At 45.7% G+C, this 14,281-nt stretch overlaps 1 protein-coding gene across 6 annotated transcripts in view; it reads right to left on the bottom strand.

Annotated features, from left to right (window-relative positions):
- Positions 1-1,265: 1,265 nt before the first annotated feature.
- Positions 1,266-14,281, bottom strand: part of mybpc2a (myosin binding protein Ca) — a 41,747-nt gene continuing 28,731 nt past the window's right edge. For all 6 annotated transcript variants that reach the window (XM_046415446.1, XM_046415444.1, XM_046415447.1 and 3 more), the window contains 16 exons: positions 13,199-13,364; positions 12,604-12,710; positions 12,435-12,464; positions 11,243-11,382; positions 10,844-11,003; positions 10,245-10,349; positions 9,877-10,065; positions 9,603-9,737; positions 8,833-9,000; positions 8,445-8,533; positions 7,191-7,386; positions 5,571-5,710; positions 4,645-4,804; positions 3,506-3,642; positions 1,962-2,148; positions 1,266-1,634 (listed from right to left, as the gene is read on the bottom strand). In XM_046415446.1, coding sequence (XP_046271402.1) covers positions 1,600-1,634; positions 1,962-2,148; positions 3,506-3,642; positions 4,645-4,804; positions 5,571-5,710; positions 7,191-7,386; positions 8,445-8,533; positions 8,833-9,000; positions 9,603-9,737; positions 9,877-10,065; positions 10,245-10,349; positions 10,844-11,003; positions 11,243-11,382; positions 12,435-12,464; positions 12,604-12,710; positions 13,199-13,364 — 2,144 coding nt within the window. In that variant the 3' untranslated portion in view covers positions 1,266-1,599. The remainder of the gene's footprint in view (positions 1,635-1,961; positions 2,149-3,505; positions 3,643-4,644; positions 4,805-5,570; positions 5,711-7,190; positions 7,387-8,444; positions 8,534-8,832; positions 9,001-9,602; positions 9,738-9,876; positions 10,066-10,244; positions 10,350-10,843; positions 11,004-11,242; positions 11,383-12,434; positions 12,465-12,603; positions 12,711-13,198; positions 13,365-14,281) is intronic.

Below are 14,281 nucleotides of genomic sequence, written 5' to 3' on the forward strand. Positions count from 1 at the left end.
CCACACATAATCCACACACACAGCCACACACAACTCGCAGAGTAATTTGCTGCTCGACAGGGTTCAAAATTTAAGCTTTGTGCTGCACTGCAGGTCTACTGTGCAGCCAATCGTGGCCTACTTTCAGGTACCTGGAGGATTTTCCCTGCTTTATCTGGGCATTTATGCCCTCACCCTATTTCAGCTCATCTTTAACAACATGCTGCAATGTAAAGGAGGAAATCTATCTATTGTGCTCCAAAGTGCTGAATGTTTCAAGGTGGGTGCCAAGAGTCCGGATTAGACTGGCAGGTTCAGAGCTTCAGTCAGAGCTGCGTCTGTAATGTAGTAGTTCTTAATAAGCTGACACTCAGGGTTACTCCGCAGGCCTTGATGATGGTCAGTCGTGGTCTTTGTCCCTGTGCTCTTGCCCCCTCTGCTGGACAGACAGCAGACCAGGACCTGGTGGTGGGACAGGCCTGGAGAGTAAAGTACCCCCACATCTCCAGAGGAGGGTGATGTGTTTATTCCCCGCAACAGACAACACCACAAACAAAGTGTTCAACCTGAACTTGTGCCTTTTGTTGTCTCTGAGGGTTTTTTTGTTTTTTTGCCTTCCTCTGTCACATGGTCAAGTTACGGCTGTGTGTAAGGGACGGCGGGGTCACTTGGGACTCGGGCCTGGGTTGCAGCACATCGGCAAGGCTTTAATTTGGTGTGCGAGGCAAGCCGCGGCGGACTCTCCCAGCAGAGACGGTGCTGTGTTTGTTTTGCGGGTGTGTAAATTAGCGGTAATTCGTTTGCTCAGTAATGACGTGGGAGAGCTAATTAGGGCAGTGTTGATGGGTGCATTAATTAGTCTCTAGTGTGTGATGCTAATGAGACCCTGATTCAGAGTGTGTGTTTGTGTTTGCATGTGTATGAGTATGAGCCATGTATCTGTGAAGGCCTAACACTACAGGCCATGCCATGAGGAATGTAGTAAGATAGCATGTGGGAATGGGTACAGGAGCAGGGGTGTGTCTGTGAGCCAACATGTCTCCTCAGAGTGCATGCGTGAAGGACGCAGCAGGTGTATATCAGAACCCCGTCATGATGTGGGCCATGCATGGCTGATTAGTAATCCCTCCATTCAACCGTCGCGGGGCCCCAACGCCACGGCGAGGCAGCGGAGATGTGCAGCCGCTCGGTCACACAGCAGAGGTTTCAACGGTGCAGCTGCAAACATAAATTCATCCCAACCCATAAAAACGTCCCGGACACAAAACAGACAACACAGGGAGCCGTAATGGATGAAAGGCTGTTTTATAAGTGTGTTCAGTGACAGGTCCACTTCACAGATAAGAAGGATCCATCTGTGTGTGTGGTCACAGCGGGGCAGCGCTACTACACCACTCTGCTCCTCACCTCTCGCTGTAAGAATTTATGGTATATTACCGATGTGGCATTCGTCATAGCAGCGCAGAAAGGCAAGCGTATAGAAGGAGGTGGGGGGGGGGGGGGTTGGCTTTAGAGCCTCACCAGTGATCTACTCTAATCATATTTATTCATGACTATCCGGTTATACATAATCCATTACTATTCCTGTTCGACTGTATCCTCTGCTGTTCGTGCTGTCACTCATTTCTTCGCCTCCTCTCCTTTCTCTTGTACAACTGCGGGAGAAAAAAGAGAAATTTAAATCAGCACGAGAGGCCGGCAGATCATCCCGTTTAAAGAAACTCCAGCGCTCAGAGTCATCTGTGGCTCTGAAACTTCAACTGACAAATACAATGAGGTGATTTATATTTAGCACATGCGGCTGGAATTTCAACCGAAGTTTCACAACAGGAGATCAGTCGAAGGGGGTTGAGGAGATGGAGATTTGTCATGCTGAGCTTTGCTGAAGCCTGTCAGAAAGAGACTCACTCTGGCCCCGGCCATGCTCTCACTCGCTACTTCAGAGGTATGGCATTGTGGGATGCGAAGCTCAGGAAACGTACCTCGGACCTCCAGCTTGCACTCCACCTCGTCCTCCCCGAGATCGTTGATGGCCTTGCAGGAGTATCTGCCCCCATCAAACAGGCTCGGCTTGCGGATGTTCAAAGTCAACACGCCCTGTTTGTTCTGCATCAGATACTTGGGGTCCTCGCCAATGATCATGTTGTTCTTCATCCAAATGATCTTTGGCTGAGGAACAGTGTGTTGGAGGAGGAGGAGGAGGAGACAAATTCGGCGGGATGGAGGAGAAGAGGAGAGGAGAAGGGGGAGGGCATAAACAGAGGGTAAGAGAGCGGAGGGAGGAGGGAGAGGTGAAATTAGGTCAACGTTTCGGCTTGACAAATCTTTGCAGATTCTGAGGGATAGAAAAAAAAGTGTGTTCAAAGATCTTTCTGCTCCACCTCTTGTTCTAGCTTCAGACATAAAAATATACTTCTGCTGCAAAGGCATCAAAATCCTCTCTGACTGTTCTTCACTCTCTGTTTGACACTCAGTACTTGTACGCTCGCTCTAAAAACACAAAGTATGAAATCTGTGGTGTATCCTTGCAGCAAAGCTATCGGGGCCACTGCAGGTAAAGCGAGCGTTGGATGAGACGCTGCCTCTTCTCCACGGGTTTCTATGCTAAATGACAGTCCAAATGTTTTTTTGTGCTCTAAAGCATCCTCAAAAGCCTTTTTCAGGAAACGACCGGTCGTTGAACAGGTCCTGAAAGCCAGAGCAGAGTGGGTCAGATTCAGTTGGTCGGCTTGGGATGACTGGCAGTTGACCTGAAGGCTTTCACAAGCAAGGAGTGAGAAATCTGTCAGGTGGGGACACACCATGGGAACTGTGGACTACATGTAATATGCCCACAGCTTGTAGATGTGATTTTTATTAGACAAGAAACCTGGAAAGTAGATGGCTAATCTGCTTGATTTTCTTATTTAGCTAGAAAAGACAAAGCATTTTAAATTAGGTCTAAAATGCAGGGGTGGATGAATTTGATGGATGTAGAGGTAAACTCAGAATGCAGCAGGGGACTGAAGAAGCCGGCAGAAACATTGATTCACTGTTCGTGCAGCAGAATCAAAGGGAGGGGGGCGCCAGGTGTGTATGTTTCACTAATTATTGCACATGTTTCTTGGGCCTTAGTTAAGAACACTGACGACGGCGAGGCCATTGAAATGAATGAGCATTGACCTTTGACTGCTAATCCTCTCATGGGGCATCAATGATGACAAAAGCTGTGGGTTTGCATCCATGTCTGAAAATAGCCAAATGATCACTGGAGGACTGGTGAAGTGGATCTCCTGTGAGTGGGGCTGAAGAGATCCTCGCCGAACTGGGCTGGCAGACAGCAGTTCTGCTGGGAGGTCAGTTAAAGTCTCAACGTAAATCACGGCGAAAGTGAATTTGGCGTTCTGAGGACAAATGGGCGTGCGGGACAGGAATGAAGGTTCGACATGTGGTCCTACTCTTCAACCTCAGCTAAATTATCTCCAAGCTAATTAACAAATAAATAACTCATCTGACTCAGCCTTGTTTGTGGTGAAAATGTAAATACCTTGGGGTGGCCGCGGACAGCACAGCTGATGGCTGTGGGGTAGCCTGCAACCACACTTCTGTCCACAAGAGGCGCTGTGAACTTGGGGGACCGGTTAATGTCCTTTTCTTTGAAAGGTGGAGGGTTGTAGCCGAAACCTGGACAGGACGAGACGTGCTGCATGTATCACTTTATTTCCTACTTTGAAAATGCACACAAGGTGCAGAGTAGTGTGAGTTCATAAAGTTGAAAACGCTTCAGACAAGTTGTCTCCAGTACAACATGCTTTACTCACCGAATATTTTTTAAGTGTTCTGATCAGATGTTGATAACCATATGTTTTGTATTTATGTTTACTTCTATGTGGTTAATTTGTGAATCCACAAAGTAGTAGTGTTTTTTAGTAAACTGTATAAATAGCAGATTTTTTTTTTGTTTGAGGAAATATTGCAGTTTGTCTACATTGTGCCTCACATTGTGTAAAACATCGACCAAAATGCTTAAGCAGTAACCAAAAGTTATTTCTTTGAGCTGCTTTGGGATTGTTTTGCCTTTAATATCCACACCAAATCCTGTCAAACCACAATATTGTTTCAATTTGCAGATTAACGTTTGAATTATCGAGACAGGAAGCTGACATGTGTTTCACCACGATGTCAGGTGATCAACAAGCCTCACAGATTTGCAGGCCAGACTGCTGCTCGGAACACAAAGGAGATTGGCTGGTTGGCTGCCAAATTTTCCGGTAGAGTAAGTAAATGCAGCATTCGGCTGGTGGCAGGTGTTAATTTCCCAGCCTGGTTGCTTTCATAACGCGTGGCCAGTATTAAATGTTATTTAACACTCTGTCAAAGAATATTTCTGTTTAGCATAATCAGCGTGAATTAATTTTCCTTTAAATTATGTTCACATAATTAATCACAACCAACAATTTATCACAAGTTGTTCTTATAGTATGACTGTGTCCTATGGTTAAAGATCGTATTACTGTTTGTATTTTTACTCGTGTCTGCCCTCTTTTCTGTAATGCGTCAGTTGCATACCATAATGCTCACTTTGTGTTTTAACTTAGCCTGCAGCTCAGCACGCATTATGCTCCTTGGCATCAAAAGCGATGCTATCATGTTACAGTGTGCGTCACTCAGCAGGGATTTCATTACCTGTTTTGGTTATGATGGCCGTGTTCTTGCTGATGCCAGGCTCGTCGCTGAGGCCACAGATGTTTTCGCTGAACACTCGAAAGGAATACTCGTTCCCCATGACCAGGTCAGACACAGTGCAGCTGGGCCTGCGGTTGTGCTCATAGACCATGAACCACTCCTGATGTGAGAGAAGGAAGCCGAGGTTCAAAGAGGCTTATAGACGTGGGATGAGATCTGTATAAGCTGAAGAATCTCCTATCCCCAGCATCCACGTTCTTCTAGTCCAACTTCCTGTCGATTCATTCAACATAATGACCATGACAGTGTAGTGAGGCTTCGCAGCTGCATGACAAATCTGCAAGCGTCCAGGCCTGGAGCTGTCACGGAGGCCCGCTGGACTCTTATGGCTGCTGCAGAACAGCAGCAGTGCGAGTGCTCCCTGTGAACACGTCTCGTTTAGCTTTCTGCTCCCAAACACGACACCAATCTGTGCCGTGAAACACGAAAACACGGTCCACACTCTGGTCTGACCTGCCAGTCACGTCTTCACTGCACACATCAGGTGCACATCAGTGGAAAAAAACCACAAAACAACAACCCTAACAAGTTGTTCATGCTTTAGTGTGAACATGTTATCGTACACACTGCAGCTTTAATGTGAACAAACCTGTTTGGGCGTCATTGGCTACAGCTTCACGTTAATTCATTCATCTGCCTGACCTTGTCTGTGCCCAGTAATTACTGTTCTCTAGTTAATGCAAAATGGAGAAAACTACCAAGTTGTGCTCACTTAAACATAAAATGCAGCTGCCTTGCAGCAACAACAGCTTATGCAGAACAATGTTAAATCTACAAAGAGCTAAGGATCAGGCTACATGGACTGTTTCACAAGCATTCCAACAAATCATGTGTTCATTCTAGTTCACTTTCCCCTCCGTGCGTACCTTAGTTTTCATGTCGGCCTTCTCGATAGTGTAGCCGATAATGTCACAGTTGCCGTTGTCCTTGGGCGGCTTCCACTCCAGGGCGACGTTGAAACCCCAGACTTCTGCGACATGCACGTCAACCGGAGGTCCTGGTTTGTCTGTGAGAGGACACACGGACGGAGTTGAAGGATTTGAGAAGTGAAACTGCGGACGAGACAAAATCAATGCATATATGTGGGTTTGTTTTAAACAAAGGTAAACACGCTAGAAACAGGTGATTGACTCCTCTCCTCTTTCTGTTTTGCTTTCTTCTGTGTCACATTTGCCGTCACAAACATGCCGCAAAACAGATCCAGAAGACATTAAAACAAAAAAATTCTTGATCGATAACATTCTGAATTAAACACATTGTTTTTTCCCGAGCCGACGACAGAAGTGGCTTAAGAGTGAGCCATCTCAGCAGTCTGTCTTTCAAACTCAATGCCGACTGAACAATATTCGAGCAGTGCTTAAAGTATTTATTGGCCAGTGCCACCCGGGTGTCATGTTTACATCAATACTTGTGCCTACTGCAGAGCCATTTGACTCGAGAGTGCCAACAAAGCCCAGGTGTTAGTGGATGTTAGTGGGTCTTAAGTCCAGTGTGGAAGGAGTATAACTCTTTCCCCGCCTGGGTAGGCAACGTTGAGAGCTAGAGAGAGAGAGAGGTAGATTGATAAACAGATCTGAAGTAGAAAAGACCCACAGAGAGAAAGATATCAGCACTCACAGCGGTAGAGATTTGGCAAAAGATTGACAGATTAGCAGAGCAAAAGACAAAGATTCAAGGAAAGGCGGTGATAGCTCGATACATTACTAGGAAAACAGTGCTCGCATGGAACTGACAAACTGAGAAATATTATACTTTGTGTGGATTACAGTGCAGAAGAATGCAGCGTGTTTGTCATCGATCTCTCTGTGTGGCCTGCACCATACACAGCGCAGTACAGAAATACTGTACAACATCGTAATGTATTTGTCATTAATCTTGCTCTGCGTGCTCCCCTCCGTGGGGTACAGTACAAACAGTGAGCAGCGCTGCTGTTTAATCCTTCCTGTACTCTCTCCTGCTGCAACAGTGCGGTGACAGATCAGCTGAGGGGGGAGGCTGATCGGAGGAGCTGCAGCCCCTCATTAGCCCCACCTTCTCAGCAGAGGAAGTGACAGAGTAGCCCTCAAAATCCAAATCTAATCCCAGTCTACACGCAAATAATCCCAGCAGAGCCCCACCAAATAATCCACCGAGCGCCCTGACCCGGGGAGACGAGCTGTAAGCTGAGGAATGAGCTGGCGGCCACAGTGGCAGTGCAGGAACCAGGATTATTGGCGAGCGAGGGGAATCAGCGCTTTGATGATTTGCTACTTTGAGTCACAGATCCCTCAGAGTATGAAATTAGGAATTATCATCAAATTGTAAAGAAACTCATGACATATTGCAGATTTGGGGCTCAAGCCATCATCTCCTTCGAAACAGGTTATTACCAGTGTTCCTCGTGAAGTATGAACCGTGCACGGCTAATCTTAATGAGAGAACACCCCACAGGACTGTATCTCTCTGTAGGTGAAGCCGAGAGGCGTCGGCACCACGACGAGACTGACCTACGATCTGGATGTGTATGTCAGCGCTGTCCAACATGTTCTCGATCTGAACCGACAGCGTGTACTTTCCCGAGTGGTTTCTGTCTGCGGATCGGATGAAGAGGATGGTGTCCACTTCACTGGTACGAGTTCCCACTGTTTTGTCCTCCAGGGGAACGCCATCTTTGAACCAGGTCACAACAGGGCGAGGTTTACCCTGCAGTCAGAGTAATGGAAGGGAATCACAATAAAGAGCTGTAAGAAACATTTAGAGTGGGGGTAATCTTTTAAAGAATCCATTAAATGGCAGAATAGGCTGTTGTTTAGTTTTGAATTGTATGAGTGAAGATAGGATCTCAGAGAACACTTCTGTGCCCTTTCGAGTCGTTAGCAATGAAAGATTCATGTCATATTTTAGCTATGAAGTATTTTAGGGCATCCTATCCTGGTTAACATGTTTCAGCTTTAGTTGCATCACATATTCCATCAGTGTGAAAGCAGCCGTTGGAACAGACTCCGTCCAGCTTCTGGATATAATATGGCTGAGATGCCGGTGCTCTTTTCTCCCAGGAGAACATCATGTAGCTTTTCATCTGCTTCTTCAAAAGCAGGCAGAGCCATGGCTCACTTTGTCTTGTCTATTTTTATTTAGAACAATGGCTTTCCTTTGTGACTTTGGCTTAGCTTCTTTTAACCAACGCCATAATTTGCAAGTTGCTGTCAAATGCTGTAATGCTCCCTGCGCCCCTTCAGCTCTTGCTCTCAGGTCTGATTTGTGTGGCAGAGGGAGAAAAAAATGCCCATCAGCTTGCAGCCATAAGGATCATCTTCCACTAACCAAAACACACACAAACAGAGTGTTTCTCTGTTTTACAGACATGGGCAGACATGTTAAAAGAGGTTACCAACTGTTTTAAATGCAGTACCTCTTGACTGTATTTTTTGATTCAGTTGAGTATTTTACTTCAAATAAACCACTCAGGGTTCACTGGAACACGCCCACCCCAACCTCCTTACAACAAATGACCCATTTTATGTGGATTATGGAGGGGCTTTTTAAGATTCTATCCAAACTCTGAGCTTCAGAGTCTGAATCAGCCAATTAGTACGAGGTCGCTGTGGAAGTAACTCAGCAGTCTGTAAGCACATTGTATTGTTCACCCTTCGTGTAAATGGTCTTGCTCTGCTACTTCTAATCTAGTGTATATGCTCTTAGCTGTAAGGGGGGCGGGGGGGGGGGGCACAAAGCCACAGCTTGGCCAGACTCGGACTAACCTGGAAGGGGATGACCAAGTTCACCTTCTCGCCCACACGCGAGATGAGTTTGGTTCTCAGATGGCGAGGCAGGCGGATCTTTGGATGCTCTGCGTGGAGGACACATGAGAGTCAGAAAGAAGAATTTGAGTGGGTGGAGAGTAGATACACAGAATGTACTGCATGTAAAGATTTTATTTTGATATATTATGATTTGTCTGTGAGTACCAGAGATGTTAATGACTGAAGTATGCAAATGCAAAATGTGAACAAAAATGAACTGTTCCATATTAGATGCAGTAGTTAACTGGTACTACTGCTGGGTTTCCATGATTCATTAGATATTTATCTCATCAGCAGTGTGGTCTGTTTGAAAGCATGTTTAGTTTTTGTAAAAGGTTTCCCTGACCCATGATCTCTCTGATAGTGACGGCCTGGGAGAGGATGGCAGGAGGGCTGCGCCCGGCGATGTTGACAGCCACCACTCTGAACAGCATCTTCTCCCCGACTGGGAGACCCTTCACCCTGTACTGGTTCTTCTCCACCGGTTCCTCATTAGCTTGCACCCACTCGTCACCTGAGGAATGATTGGGAACAGACGAGCAGAAGGAGGGACCACGGAATAGATCAGAAAACCAGAAACGATCCAATCCAAAGCTTCTGTTGCAAAGTACCTGTTGCTTTGTCAGCAACAACCTTGCTCTTTGTTTGTTATCTGCACCTGACTTTTCAAGTCAACCAACTCTTCAGTCATGTGAAAAAGGTCTTAAATGTGCACATGACAACTAGATACTAAATAATCATATAATAATAATAATAATATTGATACTGAGGTTCTTACTAAGGCCAAGAATGAGAAATACTACACAGTATCACTTTGGCAAGCGAGGAACTATGACTTGACAGGAAGTTATGGTCTAGTTCTCTGACTGGTTAGTTGTGTGGAGGAGGGGTTTAGCAAATACTCAAAGCTGTTTGTAAAAATGACTTTTTGGCTTCCAGGTTTTCTGTTGGAAGCTGATTCATTTCTAGCTTAACTGGTGCCATCACCTGGCTAAATTCTGGAGGAGGATGAACATCTCAACAATCTGAAAATCAAAAGTCGTCCTTTGTAACCCCAACAAGGTCCTCGATCATACCAATCCATGAATCTGTGCTAAATGTTTTGCATATATTTACTTCCTTCTTTGCAGTACTCGATGATGTAGCCATCGATGCCGCCTGCTCCGATTTTCTCTGGAGGACGCCACTTGAGTGCACAGGTAGTGTCTGTCACGTCGTCCACCAGGAGACGAGTGGGCTCGCTGGTGGGGGCTGAGAGAGACGGGAGCTAATTAATACGTTAATACCCAGTGTAAATGGGATGGGAGGTAGGTTAAGCTCCCTCAAAATCAGCTTTGTGTGAACAGCTTCTGGTAATTAACCATTCTGCTAATGATAAACGGCAACGCACCAATGGGCATGAAGGGCTTGGAGTTCGTACTGGGCTGAGAGATGCCAATGCCGTTGACTGCAAAAACCCGCATCTCATAAAGCACGCCTTCAATCATCTTCTTAGCCTCATATGTGGTGGATTCGTAAACGTCAAAGTTGAGCTTTGTCCATCTGGACGAGCCAACCTTCTTCCTCTCCATCAGGTACCCTGGAGGAAACGACACCAACATACAGTGAAGTCATCACAAACGGCTCGGCGTTCTTGAGGAGAAAAAAGAAGTTCAGAAACGCTGCGATGTGATAAACAGAGTGGCTTCTAAACGGCTGCTCTCTCTGGGGAGGGAGACATCAGATGTGAACATTAGATGCTGTGTGTTTCAGGGGTACCTTTAATGGGAACTCCGCCGTCAAAGGCAGGAGGGTCCCATGTGATCATGGCAGAGTCCTCGCCAACTGATGTGCATTTGACATTCTCAGGAGGATTGGGCACATCTGGAGAGGCAGGTTACAGTTAGAAATGGAACGAGAGGAAAGATGAAACAGACGGAAATGTGGGACAGTGATGAAGTGTGTTTTTTAGACAGCACAACAAGAGCAGTGTTTAAATCTTATGATCTTACCTTTACTTTGACCCTGATTAAATAATTTCGATTGCAGCCACTGGTTACTATTCCATTCACAGTGAATATCTTGTCTGCATTTTTATATTATAAAATTAGAGTATAGTGAGGTATAGGTTTACAAAGCATATTGTATTGAGTTGAATGTGCTTTGAAGTCATTCCAGCCACAGTTTTCTGTTCATTCTTCATCTTGAAATCTAGCTTGTAACGTCTGCTTACAGAATCACATGGTCATGCTCACTTTTAACTGCACTACAGTAACCTCACCTTCACAAAAATAAAAGCACTACTACCTATCAATATTCTGTCATGCTAAAGCCATAAAGCCAACCGGGAAAAGTAAAACAGAAAAACTGCCACTGACCCACGATCTTGACAAACAGTTCAGCTTTGTCCTCTCCAGCAGGGTTAGTCACGGTGATGGAGTAGTGGCCCTCGTCCTCTTTCTCCGCCCCCTCGATTACGAAGCTGCTCAGGGTCTTCCTCGTCTCCACGCGGACCCTTCCCTCGGCCTCAGCCACCACCTACCACGCAGAGCAGAGAGACAGGCAGAACAAAGGAGACTGATGAAAGAGGATGGTGTCGCACAACTGCCACAATGGCAGGTGATTCAACCTTCCCACTCTAGTTCATGTTTCATTCTCCCTTTGTGCTGTTCGGCGACTAACGGATACTCCGACTGACGCACAAAGGTGGAAAGTATCTGACGTGTGTGTGAGCGCGTGCGAGGTGAATAGTGAGCATCCTTTGTATTCGTCCTCACTTTGTCTCCTTTCATCCAGCACACAGTGGGGGCCGGCTCTCCTGTGATCTCGACGTCAAGCCGAAGTTTGTTTCCAGCCACCACGGTGATGGTGTTCTTGCTGCCGGTGCTGCTGGTGTCCAGGTGTATTTTGGGAGGATCTTAAAATAAGAGAAGGTCATTCAGGTTAGAGGCGTAACGTGTCTTGAGGGAAGACAGCAATATGGCCAAGTTTGCTTTAAAGACTCCTGAAGAAGAGATTCTCTGCTAGTTAAATCCTCACTTTTTATGCTGGGATCTGGACGGGAAACCAAAGTTTGCCTTTTACTCTGGGTAAACAGGTAAATTTGAAGCATGTGCCTTTTCGGGTTGCTACTAACTTTGCAACATTTACTACAAAGTTTTTTTTATGTCACAACCTTCACCCAGTTTTTCTTTATCCAATGCTGCATTTCACAAGCAGAGAACTCGAGAGCTTCGAGGAGGGAAAGGAGAAAGATGTTGGGAAGCAACTTAACATCAGCAAAAATCTGATGTGCAGGCTGAATTTATTGCAACAGAAAATGAGGACTACACGATGAGAGCTCATTGGCTGGACACAGAAATGTTAAAGTCACTGCTGTGCAGACTCTGGCGCCAAATGACATCATCAGGACAGGATGGCGGTGCTCGTCTTCAGAATATTTTGGCTTTGTTCATCTCTATGCAGTCAGTGAAAAAACAGTCATTGGAAAGGTATTGTGGCTGTGCTGAGATTCCTCTCAGACTTTTCTGCTTTGTTGAAGACACTTGAGGCAAAGACGCCTTTAAATTTCATTTTCAGTTATGACTTTGGCGTCAAACGACCATGGAACTGAAATGATCAAAATAAAATGATTATTGTGCACCCCCCGTGCTTTACAGTGGTGCACTCCTCCCAACCCCCTGCCTCCCCAGAGGACCCAAACTTTTAGCACTTTTAGCCTGACACAACATGTTGGAGAAATCTTCCCCCGATGCTGGTCATCAGGGTGAGGCCGTTTTCACACAGAGTATAATAATAACAACAACAATAATAATAATAACCTCTATCATATTGGCAGTAGGTGTCCAGGTCATATCCGTCCTTAGACCAACACTCTCACATACTGTAGATCTAATATTTACTGTCATGCAGGGGGATGAGTAGTGAGAGACATAAAGAAAAAAAATATTTTACAAAAGCAACACTTACCTTGTCTGGGAACATAGTCAATCTTGATTTCTGAGGAGTAAAATATATGAATTATTAAACAGATTTTGACATAGTTAGCACATATTAACAAAAAACACGAAATACTTCATGTATATACAGTATATATGTGTGTGTGTGTGTGTGTGTATCTGTTTTTTGGGTTTTTTACCCAGGAAGTTGAGTTTTGCAGAGAGAGAAAGTGCGTAGCCATCAGGGACGAAGGTATAATCCCCGGCATCCGAAGGCTTCACGTCATCAATCATCAGCTTGTGGATTCTGGGGACATGTTTCCAGATGTTACCAAGGAGACAACACTCATTGTGACCCGCAATTATGCAAAAAAAACTGTTGCCCTAGCAACATACTCCATGAGGCAATATCGCAGAGTGAGAAACATACTAAATGGCTTTCACCTTGTGTGACCGCTGCTGCTTTGGCGCATCTCCTGCCATAGGCAGCTCTGATGGAAGGATTACTGAGAGAAACCCCAGACCCTACGGGTGCGTATGATGCACGCAAAGTGTGTCTGTGAGTATGCGTTTAGAGGTTAGAGCTTTACAGATTGCAGCCTATCCGAAAAATGGGTCAAACGACTAAGAAAACCCTTTGGTAATAGTTTGCTGAGCCATGTGGCAGACAGTGCTTATTGTGATAGCTATATGAGTGTGTGTGTGTGTGTGTGTGTGTGTAAAACTGTACTGCAGCTCACAACAGCAGCTTTTTTTGACATTCAGACGCGGCCCCACAGCAGTCTGATATAATACCTTCCAATGTGCGTCATCTTGATGCGATTGCTGGGCTGCACTTCGACGCCGTCCTTGAACCATTTCCCCGTCACTTTTTCATCAGACACTTCACACTTGAACACAGCCTGTTCGGCAGACTTCACTGTCAGGTCGGCGATGCTCTGCAGAACCTGCAGCTCTTTGTCTGCAACAAAAACACCAACATGGATCAGTGCATCCCGTAGCACACAAGCTTTTGTTTACAGCGGACGGTTCGTCCTTCCCTGGCCAGTGCCAGGTGGCTGTGTGTAGGCTAACCACAGGTTGGAAGTGCATTAATGTTATCACTCACAGAAACCCAGCAGAGCTAGAAGTGCTGCATGTATGCTGCAAATATTGTGAGCGTGTATTCTGAGTGGATCCTGGGAGTCGTTTTCTTCAATGTATTGCTGATGACGGGGAGCAGGAAGCACTTGCAGACTTTCTTCCTCCCTCTCTGACTTTCCCCTGGGAGGTGGACATACGGGCGGCCAAATGAAACTCGGTGTTGCCCTGAATGAAATTACGTATTTCTCTGGGTGTGAACATTGTTGGAAACATCCAGCATGTGAGTACACAACTCAGCCAAATTCAGGCCTGTAACAAACAAATCTGGCAGAACTGATAGATAACATATCTTGGGTATTGATCACCTGGTGCACCGTCGCCGGCATGACCGGAGTCTCCGCTGAGGAGGAAGGACACACATTTTCTCACAGTCTAATCAATTAGGCAGACTCATCTGGCTTGCAAATTCGCAGCAGGCGAGACGGCCTGATTTCTGAAGGGTAAGGCGGGACCCAACCATCAATTTTGGAGGTGTAAAAGAAAATGAGCATGACGACCACGGTGATGAACTGCTGATACAAGGGAATCGTGAAGTAATATAAATTAGGGCGTGAGTAATGACTAATTTATGGCTTTTCATGCTTGTCGAAATGAAAAACATCAACATCATGTGCTGATGTGAAAATGTTCTTTAAGTTCCTGATTGAACAGCCATGTCTGAAACACTCGTTAGCAAACTTTGGGCACCAGCTGATGCACCAGCTGCTGTTAGAGTTAACTGTAGGTAAACAGTGA

The sequence above is a fragment of the Scatophagus argus genome, chromosome 16, assembly GCF_020382885.2.
Source record: "Scatophagus argus isolate fScaArg1 chromosome 16, fScaArg1.pri, whole genome shotgun sequence".
NCBI lineage: Eukaryota > Metazoa > Chordata > Actinopteri > Scatophagidae > Scatophagus > Scatophagus argus.